At 40.0% G+C, this 16,088-nt stretch overlaps 1 protein-coding gene across 4 annotated transcripts in view; it reads left to right on the forward strand.

Moving 5' to 3' along the window:
- The window catches only part of LOC134707845 (sodium-dependent proline transporter-like), a 109,047-nt gene that overhangs the window by 13,781 nt on the left and 79,178 nt on the right, over positions 1-16,088 (forward strand). For 2 of the 4 annotated variants that reach the window (XM_063567938.1, XM_063567935.1), the window contains exon 2: positions 1,469-1,637. In XM_063567938.1, the coding sequence (XP_063424008.1) occupies positions 1,481-1,637 (157 nt within the window). In that variant the 5' untranslated portion in view covers positions 1,469-1,480. Of the gene's footprint in view, positions 1-977; positions 1,067-1,224; positions 1,242-1,468; positions 1,638-16,088 lie in introns of those variants that run through there. The other 2 variants (XM_063567936.1, XM_063567937.1) reach the window with 2 other exon arrangements.

Consider the following 16,088-nt stretch of genomic DNA (forward strand, 5'->3'; position numbering starts at 1 on the left):
GTGGAACCACAGAACTAGTCTATGAAAAAGTAGTCCTACCAATAAAGATGATTTTTTACGTTGTAAAGACCATATAGGTCGTACCTCCTTATATAGTCAAATAGAAGAAAAATACAGTTTTCTATGACATGTTATTTAGTACTTCGGTCTGTCTTCAGTCTATGTGACAAATAATGGCGGATCCACGGGGGGGGGGGGGGGGGGGGGGGGGGAGGTAAAAAGAAGGAAAGAAGGCATAATTGCTGAAAAACATATACACAATCAAAGAACGATTTCGATGTAAAAAAAAAGTCGGAGTACGACCTCTACATCACCCACCTCACCCCCTCACATAGACCCGCCGCTGATTTGTAATAAGAATACTAGTAATAAATTAAATTATGCCCCTTTTTACACTCTTTTCGATGAAAATCCAAGTTCTGGGTTATCAACACCAATGGCTATCTTCATGCTAGGCTTTTAGTGGATACATAGATGTAATACATCTATGGTATATATAAACAATGGGAACTAAAAAGAAATATTTCTCAAATAAATATTGTCGGATTGAGATGTATAATGCACATATATATATATCATACGGTTGGGTACCAGTTCTGTTGGATTCAGATCTATTGTCAATGGATGTTACGGTGTTGGCTGAGCATGTTAGTTTAAAAAGCAATTTGATGTTTGTAGTTCAAAGAGTGCACTGGCCGCAGCGTGTATTGATCTTTATTGCTGAGTAGGTCAATCGGAACTCAAATGTGGTAACCTGATAACCGTTGTAAAATACAATGGTATGCTGTTGTAAAATTAGTCATTAATACAATGAAAAATGTCGGTTTAAAAAATCGAAAATAAACAGATTAATAACGTAACGACTGTATACTTAAGTCTTTGACAATAATGTAGAATTAAAAAATAAACACTTCAAAACAAGAAGTGTCTTTTATATAGACCATAGACAGTACTTTAATGATCCTATATATATATCGCACTCTTGCGCTTGCGTAAAAATCGAGTATTATATCGGTGCAGCCGAACTTATTACAAATTGTCAAAGGTTAAAGATTTCATATACTAAGTAAGTCAAAACTCAAAATATATTTATTAAGTTGTAAAACAGAACATATAGTTTTGCAATACTAGAAAAATGTGTTTGATTTGCAACTTTATAAAGTTCTTTTTTCACTATTGATACGTTTTGATAAATTATTTTTTCATATTGTATAATTCTGATTAATTTAAAGGACTTTAAGGTATATATAAAAAAAAGTTTGCTAACTTAAGCCTTTTGTTGTACTGGAAATTTCATACTATTCTGATCGTATTTAGTTGCATAACTTAAGCCAAAATAACTTATGCATGTCTAAATCGATTCTTTGTTTACGTTTATATTTAGTTTTATCAGTGTTCATCGCACGCGGCTCGTAAGCGGGAATGATTTCACTTCTCGCTGTTTAATAGAGAACCTGATTTATTGCAGGGAAAAAACAAAATGAGCAAAGACAGTGAAAGTTCTGTGTCTGACAATGAAGTTATAGAGAGGGGAGTGTGGTCGAGGAAGATTGAATACTTGTTATCCGTCCTTGGATACATTGTAGGATTAGGGAACCTATGGCGTTTTCCTTATATTTGTCTGAGAAATGGGGGAGGTAAGTGTATTATTTGTTATTTCTTCATTTAAAATGAGGGTCTGGATGGGAGTCCTACGATTCTGTTTTCTTCTATTTTTACGCTATTTTTCTGTTGTTGATAAATTTTGCAAATTATTTTCCATGTTTTATATTTTAGCCCCCTTCTCATTATTCTTTATCCTATCATAGGTTTTCTCTATTCTTCATGTTTTTGCTTTTTTTTAATTTTTGTGCACTATGCACCCATTATTTTGTATTCTGTTAACCCCAGCCAAACCCTCCTTAATATGGGTAATTTCAGAAATATCTGATCACTTTTTGCTTTACATGTGATGTCCATCAGCTGCTTTGCTTCAAAGAAAAATATTTCGAATTTTGTCTGGAATTCCATCTATTTGCCTAATCATTTATTTTTCGAAACTCTGAAAAAGTGGAAAGTCTAAATAACTTCAAAAAGGAAAAAAATGGCACATCCTACAGTAAAACGGGCCCGGTGGTACATACATTTTCCGGACTTTTGAAATTTAAATAAAGAAGGAACAAGAAGTTTCTGAATTAGTAAATAACGCGTGCGGAAATTACTTGTGCATTGAAGACCAATTAGTGACCTTAAGTCAAAATGTGCTCACGCAAAGTAAGATCTATCTTTGTTTGGCTAAATTTGAGACGAAATATGATCATATGTAATGGAAGATACGTATTTTCTTTTGAAAGATCAAGTTCATGTAGAAGAAAAAACAACAAAACATCTAAATCAAAGGAGTTACCAAAATGGCAATATAATTGTTCTTGTTCGACAAAATATAGATGCATACCAATGTTTGTTGTGAATAAATAATTGCTAAGAAATTTTGAAATTGTTAGATATTCCTGACGTCGAGCACAAGTATACGTGAGTGGAGTGTCATGTACATTGATACGAATAATTTCATCTAACTAAAATAATGCATCTTTCTCAGTCCTTGCTACTCTTCTTATCTTTGCACAATACAATGTAGATCATGCAAGTTCGGCATGCCTTTCCGTCTAGTCGAGTAGTAACATTTTGACATGGGTATGTATCAGATAAAGTAGGTATGTGACATAAAGTAATTTCTGATTTTTATCCACAAATCGCATGTCAAAGATGTGACATACATTATAGACATAGCTCTAAGTATTTTTATATAGTGGGTCTATCAGGTATTTAACCTAGTATTCGGATGCATAATAAAGAGGCAACAGCTGTGAATTGATGATCATTTATTGTAAATCCATATCAACGCGAGTTAGTGACATCATATGTCCTTTTCCGGTGCCAAACTTAAATATCAATAAAAAATTAAAAGTGCAGTAAGGAATTTACCAGGTGATAAATGTTTTGTATATAATTATTGAAGAAATGGACGAAATGTACATCGTTTTAACCTGTGAAAGTTATCAATGACCTAACGAATATCCAATGAAATACGAATGGCCGTTCGGTTCATAATTCTTTTTTTACACGTTCGCACACGTACGCTAGAGGTACATATAACATTTCGTTCTTGTATCCCTGAGGTACGCGTAACATGTCATTTATGTACCAAAGAGGTACACGTAACACTTTGTTAACGTACCCTAGAGGTACACGTAACACTTTGTTAACGTACCCTAGAGGTACACGTTACAGTTTGTTCACGTTCCTAGAGGTACGCGTAACTGTTTGTTCACGTTTCTAGAGGTACACGTAACAGTTTGTTCACGTTCCTAGAGGTACACGTAACAGTTTGTTCACGTTCCTAGAGGTACACGTAACAGTTTGTTCACGTTTCTAGAGGTACACGTAACAGTTTGTTAACGTATCCTAGAGGTACACGTAACAGTTTGTTCACGTTCCTAGAGGTACACGTAACAGTTTGTTCACGTTCCTAGAGGTACACGTAACAGTTTGTTCACGTTTCTAGAGGTACACGTAACAGTTTGTTCACGTTCCTAGAGGTACACGTAACAGTTTGTTCACGTTTCTAGAGGTACACGTAACAGTTTGTTAACGTATCCTAGAGGTACACGTAACAGTTTGTTCACGTTCCTAGAGGTACACGTAACAGTTGTTCACGTTCCTAGAGGTACATGTAACAGTTTGTTCACGTTCCTAGAGGTACACGTAACTATTTGTTCACGTACCCTGGAAGTACACGTAACATTCAGTTAGTCAAAAAGTCAGTTTTCTTCGTGCTTGAAGATATTGATTTGATATTTGATGTATTGTATTATCATGACAAATTACAGATCAAGTTCGAATTTTGTTCCAGATCTGATTTGATCGTGTGAAGATATGTGGTCTTTGGACTTAGAAATTTCACTCAAATAATCAGTTTTCCGCACTTTTTTCATTAAATTCAAATTTGAGAATATTGATTTGATAATTGGTAGACAGTTTAATCATGACAAGTTAAAGACCAGGCTCAAGCTAGCAGCCACTCGCTAGCAGCCACTTCGCTAGCAGCCAGTTTTCAGATATGTCTATAAACCCAAAAGTTGCATAAGATTCAAACGTACTTTAAATGTTTTTATCAAGCATATTATCACAAAATAATCTGTTTTTATATAAGAGTGAGCAGCCGAAGACACTATGTTTTTTTCTTCAAAATAACATGTAATTTCCTGTTCATTACTTAATTCGCTTTTCATATACCAAACAGCGTGCTGCGCGCACTTTTAAATAGTGTATAAACAATAGTAAATAGCTATGTACTTATTTAAATGCTGGCAAAATTGTTGTTACATGACATCGACTTTTCCATAAGAAATCAATTTTGTGACATTGTAAGAAATAGCTTTCCATAGTCTCGGCATCCTGTCAAATAGTTCCTAAAAAGTATCAATAGTTTTGCATTCCGAGAATAGAAAATTGCACTCGTGCTTTGCTATTTTTTTGTCAGACAAATTTGTTTTGACAAAAGATTCTTCTTCTGAACATGCGGAATTCGCTCACAGTTGATTATACGAAAGGTTTATTTGTTGTACTTAATGTATGGTGGGCACGGAAAATAAAAATTAACAATTTATAAAAGAAACCTACCTTTGGACCTATGGTGAAATTTTTCCACCTGGGCCTTTTGACCCATTGGACCTTAGACTCTTACCTATCATTTGCACCTAGTGGGTAAAAAAGTATTGCCGTAGGGAATTTTTGACAGACTTTTGAAAATTTGGGGTAGGCATGTTGACCCTTAAGACCTAAGTTCGGACCTATGGTGAAGACAAACTATGAGTTGTCCCACCTGGACCTTTTGGCCCATTGGACCCTAGTCCATTTCCTACCATTTCCACCTAGTGGCTGAAAAAGTATTGCCGTAGGGAATTTTTTACACTCTTTTAAAAATTGGGGTACGGCATTTTTTTTAAATCTAACTTTGGACCCATGGTGAGGACCAACCATGAGTTGTCCCACCTAGACCTTTTGACCCATTGGACCTTAGACCCTTACCTATCATTTGCACCTAGTGGGTAAATAAGTATTGCCGTAGGGAATTTTTGACAGACTTTTGAAAATTTGGGGTAGGCATTTTGACCCTTAAGACCTAAGTTCGGACCTATGGTGAAGACAAACTATGAGTTGTCCCACCTGGACCTTTTGGCCCATTGGACCCTAGTCCATTTCCTACCATTTCCACCTAGTGGCTGAAAAAGTATTGCCGTAGGGAATTTTTTACACTCTTTTAAAAATTGGGGTACGGCATTTTTTTTTAAATCTAACTTTGGACCCATGGTGAGGACCAACCATGAGTTGTCCCACCTAGACCTTTTGACCCATTGGACCTTAGACTCTTACCTATCATTTGCACCTAGTGGGTAAAAAAGTATTGCCGTAGGGAATTTTTGACAGACTTTTGAAAATTTGGGGTAGGCATGTTGACCCTTAAGACCTAAGTTCGGACCTATGGTGAAGACAAACTATGAGTTGTCCCACCTGGACCTTTTGGCCCATTGGACCCTAGTCCATTTCCTACCATTTCCACCTAGTGGCTGAAAAAGTATTGCCGTAGGGAATTTTTTACACTCTTTTAAAAATTGGGGTACGGCATTTTTTTTAAATCTAACTTTGGACCCATGGTGAGGACCAACCATGAGTTGTCCCACCTAGACCTTTTGACCCATTGGACCTTAGACCCTTACCTATCATTTGCACCTAGTGGGTAAATAAGTATTGCCGTAGGGAATTTTTGACAGACTTTTGAAAATTTGGGGTAGGCATTTTGACCCTTAAGACCTAAGTTCGGACCTATGGTGAAGACAAACTATGAGTTGTCCCACCTGGACCTTTTGGCCCATTGGACCCTAGTCCATTTCCTACCATTTCCACCTAGTGGCTGAAAAAGTATTGCCGTAGGGAATTTTTTACACTCTTTTAAAAATTGGGGTACGGCATTTTTTTTTAAATCTAACTTTGGACCCATGGTGAGGACCAACCATGAGTTGTCCCACCTAGACCTTTTGACCCATTGGACCTTAGACTCTTACCTATCATTTGCACCTAGTGGGTAAAAAAGTATTGCCGTAGGGAATTTTTGACAGACTTTTGAAAATTTGGGGTAGGCATGTTGACCCTTAAGACCTAAGTTCGGACCTATGGTGAAGACAAACTATGAGTTGTCCCACCTGGACCTTTTGGCCCATTGGACCCTAGTCCATTTCCTACCATTTCCACCTAGTGGCTGAAAAAGTATTGCCGTAGGGAATTTTTTACACTCTTTTAAAAATTGGGGTACGGCATTTTTTTTAAATCTAACTTTGGACCCATGGTGAGGACCAACCATGAGTTGTCCCACCTAGACCTTTTGACCCATTGGACCTTAGACCCTTACCTATCATTTGCACCTAGTGGGTAAATAAGTATTGCCGTAGGGAATTTTTGACAGACTTTTGAAAATTTGGGGTAGGCATTTTGACCCTTAAGACCTAAGTTCGGACCTATGGTGAAGACAAACTATGAGTTGTCCCACCTGGACCTTTTGGCCCATTGGACCCTAGTCCATTTCCTACCATTTCCACCTAGTGGCTGAAAAAGTATTGCCGTAGGGAATTTTTTACACTCTTTTAAAAATTGGGGTACGGCATTTTTTTTTAAATCTAACTTTGGACCCATGGTGAGGACCAACCATGAGTTGTCCCACCTAGACCTTTTGACCCATTGGACCTTAGACTCTTACCTATCATTTGCACCTAGTGGGTAAAAAAGTATTGCCGTAGGGAATTTTTGACAGACTTTTGAAAATTTGGGGTAGGCATGTTGACCCTTAAGACCTAAGTTCGGACCTATGGTGAAGACAAACTATGAGTTGTCCCACCTGGACCTTTTGGCCCATTGGACCCTAGTCCATTTCCTACCATTTCCACCTAGTGGCTGAAAAAGTATTGCCGTAGGGAATTTTTTACACTCTTTTAAAAATTGGGGTACGGCATTTTTTTTAAATCTAACTTTGGACCCATGGTGAGGACCAACCATGAGTTGTCCCACCTAGACCTTTTGACCCATTGGACCTTAGACCCTTACCTATCATTTGCACCTAGTGGGTAAATAAGTATTGCCGTAGGGAATTTTTGACAGACTTTTGAAAATTTGGGGTAGGCATTTTGACCCTTAAGACCTAAGTTCGGACCTATGGTGAAGACAAACTATGAGTTGTCCCACCTGGACCTTTTGGCCCATTGGACCCTAGTCCATTTCCTACCATTTCCACCTAGTGGCTGAAAAAGTATTGCCGTAGGGAATTTTTTACACTCTTTTAAAAATTGGGGTACGGCATTTTTTTTTAAATCTAACTTTGGACCCATGGTGAGGACCAACCATGAGTTGTCCCACCTAGACCTTTTGACCCATTGGACCTTAGACTCTTACCTATCATTTGCACCTAGTGGGTAAAAAAGTATTGCCGTAGGGAATTTTTGACAGACTTTTGAAAATTTGGGGTAGGCATGTTGACCCTTAAGACCTAAGTTCGGACCTATGGTGAAGACAAACTATGAGTTGTCCCACCTGGACCTTTTGGCCCATTGGACCCTAGTCCATTTCCTACCATTTCCACCTAGTGGCTGAAAAAGTATTGCCGTAGGGAATTTTTTACACTCTTTTAAAAATTGGGGTACGGCATTTTTTTTAAATCTAACTTTGGACCCATGGTGAGGACCAACCATGAGTTGTCCCACCTAGACCTTTTGACCCATTGGACCTTAGACCCTTACCTATCATTTGCACCTAGTGGGTAAATAAGTATTGCCGTAGGGAATTTTTGACAGACTTTTGAAAATTTGGGGTAGGCATTTTGACCCTTAAGACCTAAGTTCGGACCTATGGTGAAGACAAACTATGAGTTGTCCCACCTGGACCTTTTGGCCCATTGGACCCTAGTCCATTTCCTACCATTTCCACCTAGTGGCTGAAAAAGTATTGCCGTAGGGAATTTTTTACACTCTTTTAAAAATTGGGGTACGGCATTTTTTTTTAAATCTAACTTTGGACCCATGGTGAGGACCAACCATGAGTTGTCCCACCTAGACCTTTTGACCCATTGGACCTTAGACTCTTACCTATCATTTGCACCTAGTGGGTAAAAAAGTATTGCCGTAGGGAATTTTTGACAGACTTTTGAAAATTTGGGGTAGGCATGTTGACCCTTAAGACCTAAGTTCGGACCTATGGTGAAGACAAACTATGAGTTGTCCCACCTGGACCTTTTGGCCCATTGGACCCTAGTCCATTTCCTACCATTTCCACCTAGTGGCTGAAAAAGTATTGCCGTAGGGAATTTTTTACACTCTTTTAAAAATTGGGGTACGGCATTTTTTTTAAATCTAACTTTGGACCCATGGTGAGGACCAACCATGAGTTGTCCCACCTAGACCTTTTGACCCATTGGACCTTAGACCCTTACCTATCATTTGCACCTAGTGGGTAAATAAGTATTGCCGTAGGGAATTTTTGACAGACTTTTGAAAATTTGGGGTAGGCATTTTGACCCTTAAGACCTAAGTTCGGACCTATGGTGAAGACAAACTATGAGTTGTCCCACCTGGACCTTTTGGCCCATTGGACCCTAGTCCATTTCCTACCATTTCCACCTAGTGGCTGAAAAAGTATTGCCGTAGGGAATTTTTTACACTCTTTTAAAAATTGGGGTACGGCATTTTTTTTTAAATCTAACTTTGGACCCATGGTGAGGACCAACCATGAGTTGTCCCACCTAGACCTTTTGACCCATTGGACCTTAGACTCTTACCTATCATTTGCACCTAGTGGGTAAAAAAGTATTGCCGTAGGGAATTTTTGACAGACTTTTGAAAATTTGGGGTAGGCATGTTGACCCTTAAGACCTAAGTTCGGACCTATGGTGAAGACAAACTATGAGTTGTCCCACCTGGACCTTTTGGCCCATTGGACCCTAGTCCATTTCCTACCATTTCCACCTAGTGGCTGAAAAAGTATTGCCGTAGGGAATTTTTTACACTCTTTTAAAAATTGGGGTACGGCATTTTTTTTAAATCTAACTTTGGACCCATGGTGAGGACCAACCATGAGTTGTCCCACCTAGACCTTTTGACCCATTGGACCTTAGACCCTTACCTATCATTTGCACCTAGTGGGTAAATAAGTATTGCCGTAGGGAATTTTTGACAGACTTTTGAAAATTTGGGGTAGGCATTTTGACCCTTAAGACCTAAGTTCGGACCTATGGTGAAGACAAACTATGAGTTGTCCCACCTGGACCTTTTGGCCCATTGGACCCTAGTCCATTTCCTACCATTTCCACCTAGTGGCTGAAAAAGTATTGCCGTAGGGAATTTTTTACACTCTTTTAAAAATTGGGGTACGGCATTTTTTTTTAAATCTAACTTTGGACCCATGGTGAGGACCAACCATGAGTTGTCCCACCTAGACCTTTTGACCCATTGGACCTTAGACTCTTACCTATCATTTGCACCTAGTGGGTAAAAAAGTATTGCCGTAGGGAATTTTTGACAGACTTTTGAAAATTTGGGGTAGGCATGTTGACCCTTAAGACCTAAGTTCGGACCTATGGTGAAGACAAACTATGAGTTGTCCCACCTGGACCTTTTGGCCCATTGGACCCTAGTCCATTTCCTACCATTTCCACCTAGTGGCTGAAAAAGTATTGCCGTAGGGAATTTTTTACACTCTTTTAAAAATTGGGGTACGGCATTTTTTTTAAATCTAACTTTGGACCCATGGTGAGGACCAACCATGAGTTGTCCCACCTAGACCTTTTGACCCATTGGACCTTAGACCCTTACCTATCATTTGCACCTAGTGGGTAAATAAGTATTGCCGTAGGGAATTTTTGACAGACTTTTGAAAATTTGGGGTAGGCATTTTGACCCTTAAGACCTAAGTTCGGACCTATGGTGAAGACAAACTATGAGTTGTCCCACCTGGACCTTTTGGCCCATTGGACCCTAGTCCATTTCCTACCATTTCCACCTAGTGGCTGAAAAAGTATTGCCGTAGGGAATTTTTTACACTCTTTTAAAAATTGGGGTACGGCATTTTTTTTTAAATCTAACTTTGGACCCATGGTGAGGACCAACCATGAGTTGTCCCACCTAGACCTTTTGACCCATTGGACCTTAGACTCTTACCTATCATTTGCACCTAGTGGGTAAAAAAGTATTGCCGTAGGGAATTTTTGACAGACTTTTGAAAATTTGGGGTAGGCATGTTGACCCTTAAGACCTAAGTTCGGACCTATGGTGAAGACAAACTATGAGTTGTCCCACCTGGACCTTTTGGCCCATTGGACCCTAGTCCATTTCCTACCATTTCCACCTAGTGGCTGAAAAAGTATTGCCGTAGGGAATTTTTTACACTCTTTTAAAAATTGGGGTACGGCATTTTTTTTAAATCTAACTTTGGACCCATGGTGAGGACCAACCATGAGTTGTCCCACCTAGACCTTTTGACCCATTGGACCTTAGACCCTTACCTATCATTTGCACCTAGTGGGTAAATAAGTATTGCCGTAGGGAATTTTTGACAGACTTTTGAAAATTTGGGGTAGGCATTTTGACCCTTAAGACCTAAGTTCGGACCTATGGTGAAGACAAACTATGAGTTGTCCCACCTGGACCTTTTGGCCCATTGGACCCTAGTCCATTTCCTACCATTTCCACCTAGTGGCTGAAAAAGTATTGCCGTAGGGAATTTTTTACACTCTTTTAAAAATTGGGGTACGGCATTTTTTTTTAAATCTAACTTTGGACCCATGGTGAGGACCAACCATGAGTTGTCCCACCTAGACCTTTTGACCCATTGGACCTTAGACTCTTACCTATCATTTGCACCTAGTGGGTAAAAAAGTATTGCCGTAGGGAATTTTTGACAGACTTTTGAAAATTTGGGGTAGGCATGTTGACCCTTAAGACCTAAGTTCGGACCTATGGTGAAGACAAACTATGAGTTGTCCCACCTGGACCTTTTGGCCCATTGGACCCTAGTCCATTTCCTACCATTTCCACCTAGTGGCTGAAAAAGTATTGCCGTAGGGAATTTTTTACACTCTTTTAAAAATTGGGGTACGGCATTTTTTTTAAATCTAACTTTGGACCCATGGTGAGGACAAACCATGAGTTGTCCCACCTAGACCTTTTGACCCATTGGACCTTAGACCCTTACCTATCATTTGCACCTAGTGGGTAAATAAGTATTGCCGTAGGGAATTTTTGACAGACTTTTGAAAATTTGGGGTAGGCATTTTGACCCTTAAGACCTAAGTTCGGACCTATGGTGAAGACAAACTATGAGTTGTCCCACCTGGACCTTTTGGCCCATTGGACCCTAGTCCATTTCCTACCATTTCCACCTAGTGGCTGAAAAAGTATTGCCGTAGGGAATTTTTTACACTCTTTTAAAAATTGGGGTACGGCATTTTTTTTTAAATCTAACTTTGGACCCATGGTGAGGACCAACCATGAGTTGTCCCACCTAGACCTTTTGACCCATTGGACCTTAGACTCTTACCTATCATTTGCACCTAGTGGGTAAAAAAGTATTGCCGTAGGGAATTTTTGACAGACTTTTGAAAATTTGGGGTAGGCATGTTGACCCTTAAGACCTAAGTTCGGACCTATGGTGAAGACAAACTATGAGTTGTCCCACCTGGACCTTTTGGCCCATTGGACCCTAGTCCATTTCCTACCATTTCCACCTAGTGGCTGAAAAAGTATTGCCGTAGGGAATTTTTTACACTCTTTTAAAAATTGGGGTACGGCATTTTTTTTAAATCTAACTTTGGACCCATGGTGAGGACCAACCATGAGTTGTCCCACCTAGACCTTTTGACCCATTGGACCTTAGACCCTTACCTATCATTTGCACCTAGTGGGTAAATAAGTATTGCCGTAGGGAATTTTTGACAGACTTTTGAAAATTTGGGGTAGGCATTTTGACCCTTAAGACCTAAGTTCGGACCTATGGTGAAGACAAACTATGAGTTGTCCCACCTGGACCTTTTGGCCCATTGGACCCTAGTCCATTTCCTACCATTTCCACCTAGTGGCTGAAAAAGTATTGCCGTAGGGAATTTTTTACACTCTTTTAAAAATTGGGGTACGGCATTTTTTTTTAAATCTAACTTTGGACCCATGGTGAGGACCAACCATGAGTTGTCCCACCTAGACCTTTTGACCCATTGGACCTTAGACTCTTACCTATCATTTGCACCTAGTGGGTAAAAAAGTATTGCCGTAGGGAATTTTTGACAGACTTTTGAAAATTTGGGGTAGGCATGTTGACCCTTAAGACCTAAGTTCGGACCTATGGTGAAGACAAACTATGAGTTGTCCCACCTGGACCTTTTGGCCCATTGGACCCTAGTCCATTTCCTACCATTTCCACCTAGTGGCTGAAAAAGTATTGCCGTAGGGAATTTTTTACACTCTTTTAAAAATTGGGGTACGGCATTTTTTTTAAATCTAACTTTGGACCCATGGTGAGGACCAACCATGAGTTGTCCCACCTAGACCTTTTGACCCATTGGACCTTAGACCCTTACCTATCATTTGCACCTAGTGGGTAAATAAGTATTGCCGTAGGGAATTTTTGACAGACTTTTGAAAATTTGGGGTAGGCATTTTGACCCTTAAGACCTAAGTTCGGACCTATGGTGAAGACAAACTATGAGTTGTCCCACCTGGACCTTTTGGCCCATTGGACCCTAGTCCATTTCCTACCATTTCCACCTAGTGGCTGAAAAAGTATTGCCGTAGGGAATTTTTTACACTCTTTTAAAAATTGGGGTACGGCATTTTTTTTTAAATCTAACTTTGGACCCATGGTGAGGACCAACCATGAGTTGTCCCACCTAGACCTTTTGACCCATTGGACCTTAGACTCTTACCTATCATTTGCATCTAGTGGGTAAAAAAGTATTGCCGTAGGGAATTTTTGACAGACTTTTGAAAATTTGGGGTAGGCATGTTGACCCTTAAGACCTAAGTTCGGACCTATGGTGAAGACAAACTATGAGTTGTCCCACCTGGACCTTTTGGCCCATTGGACCCTAGTCCATTTCCTACCATTTCCACCTAGTGGCTGAAAAAGTATTGCCGTAGGGAATTTTTTACACTCTTTTAAAAATTGGGGTACGGCATTTTTTTTAAATCTAACTTTGGACCCATGGTGAGGACCAACCATGAGTTGTCCCACCTAGACCTTTTGACCCATTGGACCTTAGACCCTTACCTATCATTTGCACCTAGTGGGTAAATAAGTATTGCCGTAGGGAATTTTTGACAGACTTTTGAAAATTTGGGGTAGGCATTTTGACCCTTAAGACCTAAGTTCGGACCTATGGTGAAGACAAACTATGAGTTGTCCCACCTGGACCTTTTGGCCCATTGGACCCTAGTCCATTTCCTACCATTTCCACCTAGTGGCTGAAAAAGTATTGCCGTAGGGAATTTTTTACACTCTTTTAAAAATTGGGGTACGGCATTTTTTTTTAAATCTAACTTTGGACCCATGGTGAGGACCAACCATGAGTTGTCCCACCTAGACCTTTTGACCCATTGGACCTTAGACTCTTACCTATCATTTGCACCTAGTGGGTAAAAAAGTATTGCCGTAGGGAATTTTTGACAGACTTTTGAAAATTTGGGGTAGGCATGTTGACCCTTAAGACCTAAGTTCGGACCTATGGTGAAGACAAACTATGAGTTGTCCCACCTGGACCTTTTGGCCCATTGGACCCTAGTCCATTTCCTACCATTTCCACCTAGTGGCTGAAAAAGTATTGCCGTAGGGAATTTTTTACACTCTTTTAAAAATTGGGGTACGGCATTTTTTTTAAATCTAACTTTGGACCCATGGTGAGGACCAACCATGAGTTGTCCCACCTAGACCTTTTGACCCATTGGACCTTAGACCCTTACCTATCATTTGCACCTAGTGGGTAAATAAGTATTGCCGTAGGGAATTTTTGACAGACTTTTGAAAATTTGGGGTAGGCATTTTGACCCTTAAGACCTAAGTTCGGACCTATGGTGAAGACAAACTATGAGTTGTCCCACCTGGACCTTTTGGCCCATTGGACCCTAGTCCATTTCCTACCATTTCCACCTAGTGGCTGAAAAAGTATTGCCGTAGGGAATTTTTTACACTCTTTTAAAAATTGGGGTACGGCATTTTTTTTTAAATCTAACTTTGGACCCATGGTGAGGACCAACCATGAGTTGTCCCACCTAGACCTTTTGACCCATTGGACCTTAGACTCTTACCTATCATTTGCACCTAGTGGGTAAAAAAGTATTGCCGTAGGGAATTTTTGACAGACTTTTGAAAATTTGGGGTAGGCATGTTGACCCTTAAGACCTAAGTTCGGACCTATGGTGAAGACAAACTATGAGTTGTCCCACCTGGACCTTTTGGCCCATTGGACCCTAGTCCATTTCCTACCATTTCCACCTAGTGGCTGAAAAAGTATTGCCGTAGGGAATTTTTTACACTCTTTTAAAAATTGGGGTACGGCATTTTTTTTAAATCTAACTTTGGACCCATGGTGAGGACCAACCATGAGTTGTCCCACCTAGACCTTTTGACCCATTGGACCTTAGACCCTTACCTATCATTTGCACCTAGTGGGTAAATAAGTATTGCCGTAGGGAATTTTTGACAGACTTTTGAAAATTTGGGGTAGGCATTTTGACCCTTAAGACCTAAGTTCGGACCTATGGTGAAGACAAACTATGAGTTGTCCCACCTGGACCTTTTGGCCCATTGGACCCTAGTCCATTTCCTACCATTTCCACCTAGTGGCTGAAAAAGTATTGCCGTAGGGAATTTTTTACACTCTTTTAAAAATTGGGGTACGGCATTTTTTTTTAAATCTAACTTTGGACCCATGGTGAGGACCAACCATGAGTTGTCCCACCTAGACCTTTTGACCCATTGGACCTTAGACTCTTACCTATCATTTGCACCTAGTGGGTAAAAAAGTATTGCCGTAGGGAATTTTTGACAGACTTTTGAAAATTTGGGGTAGGCATGTTGACCCTTAAGACCTAAGTTCGGACCTATGGTGAAGACAAACTATGAGTTGTCCCACCTGGACCTTTTGGCCCATTGGACCCTAGTCCATTTCCTACCATTTCCACCTAGTGGCTGAAAAAGTATTGCCGTAGGGAATTTTTTACACTCTTTTAAAAATTGGGGTACGGCATTTTTTTTAAATCTAACTTTGGACCCATGGTGAGGACCAACCATGAGTTGTCCCACCTAGACCTTTTGACCCATTGGACCTTAGACCCTTACCTATCATTTGCACCTAGTGGGTAAATAAGTATTGCCGTAGGGAATTTTTGACAGACTTTTGAAAATTTGGGGTAGGCATTTTGACCCTTAAGACCTAAGTTCGGACCTATGGTGAAGACAAACTATGAGTTGTCCCACCTGGACCTTTTGGCCCATTGGACCCTAGTCCATTTCCTACCATTTCCACCTAGTGGCTGAAAAAGTATTGCCGTAGGGAATTTTTTACACTCTTTTAAAAATTGGGGTACGGCATTTTTTTTTAAATCTAACTTTGGACCCATGGTGAGGACCAACCATGAGTTGTCCCACCTAGACCTTTTGACCCATTGGACCTTAGACTCTTACCTATCATTTGCACCTAGTGGGTAAAAAAGTATTGCCGTAGGGAATTTTTGACAGACTTTTGAAAATTTGGGGTAGGCATGTTGACCCTTAAGACCTAAGTTCGGACCTATGGTGAAGACAAACTATGAGTTGTCCCACCTGGACCTTTTGGCCCATTGGACCCTAGTCCATTTCCTACCATTTCCACCTAGTGGCTGAAAAAGTATTGCCGTAGGGAATTTTTTACACTCTTTTAAAAATTGGGGTACGGCATTTTTTTTAAATCTAACTTTGGACCCATGGTGAGGACCAACCATGAGTTGTCCCACCTAGACCTTTTGACCCATTGGACCTTAGAC

The sequence above is a fragment of the Mytilus trossulus genome, chromosome 2 (assembly GCF_036588685.1).
Source record: "Mytilus trossulus isolate FHL-02 chromosome 2, PNRI_Mtr1.1.1.hap1, whole genome shotgun sequence".
NCBI lineage: Eukaryota > Metazoa > Mollusca > Bivalvia > Mytilida > Mytilidae > Mytilus > Mytilus trossulus.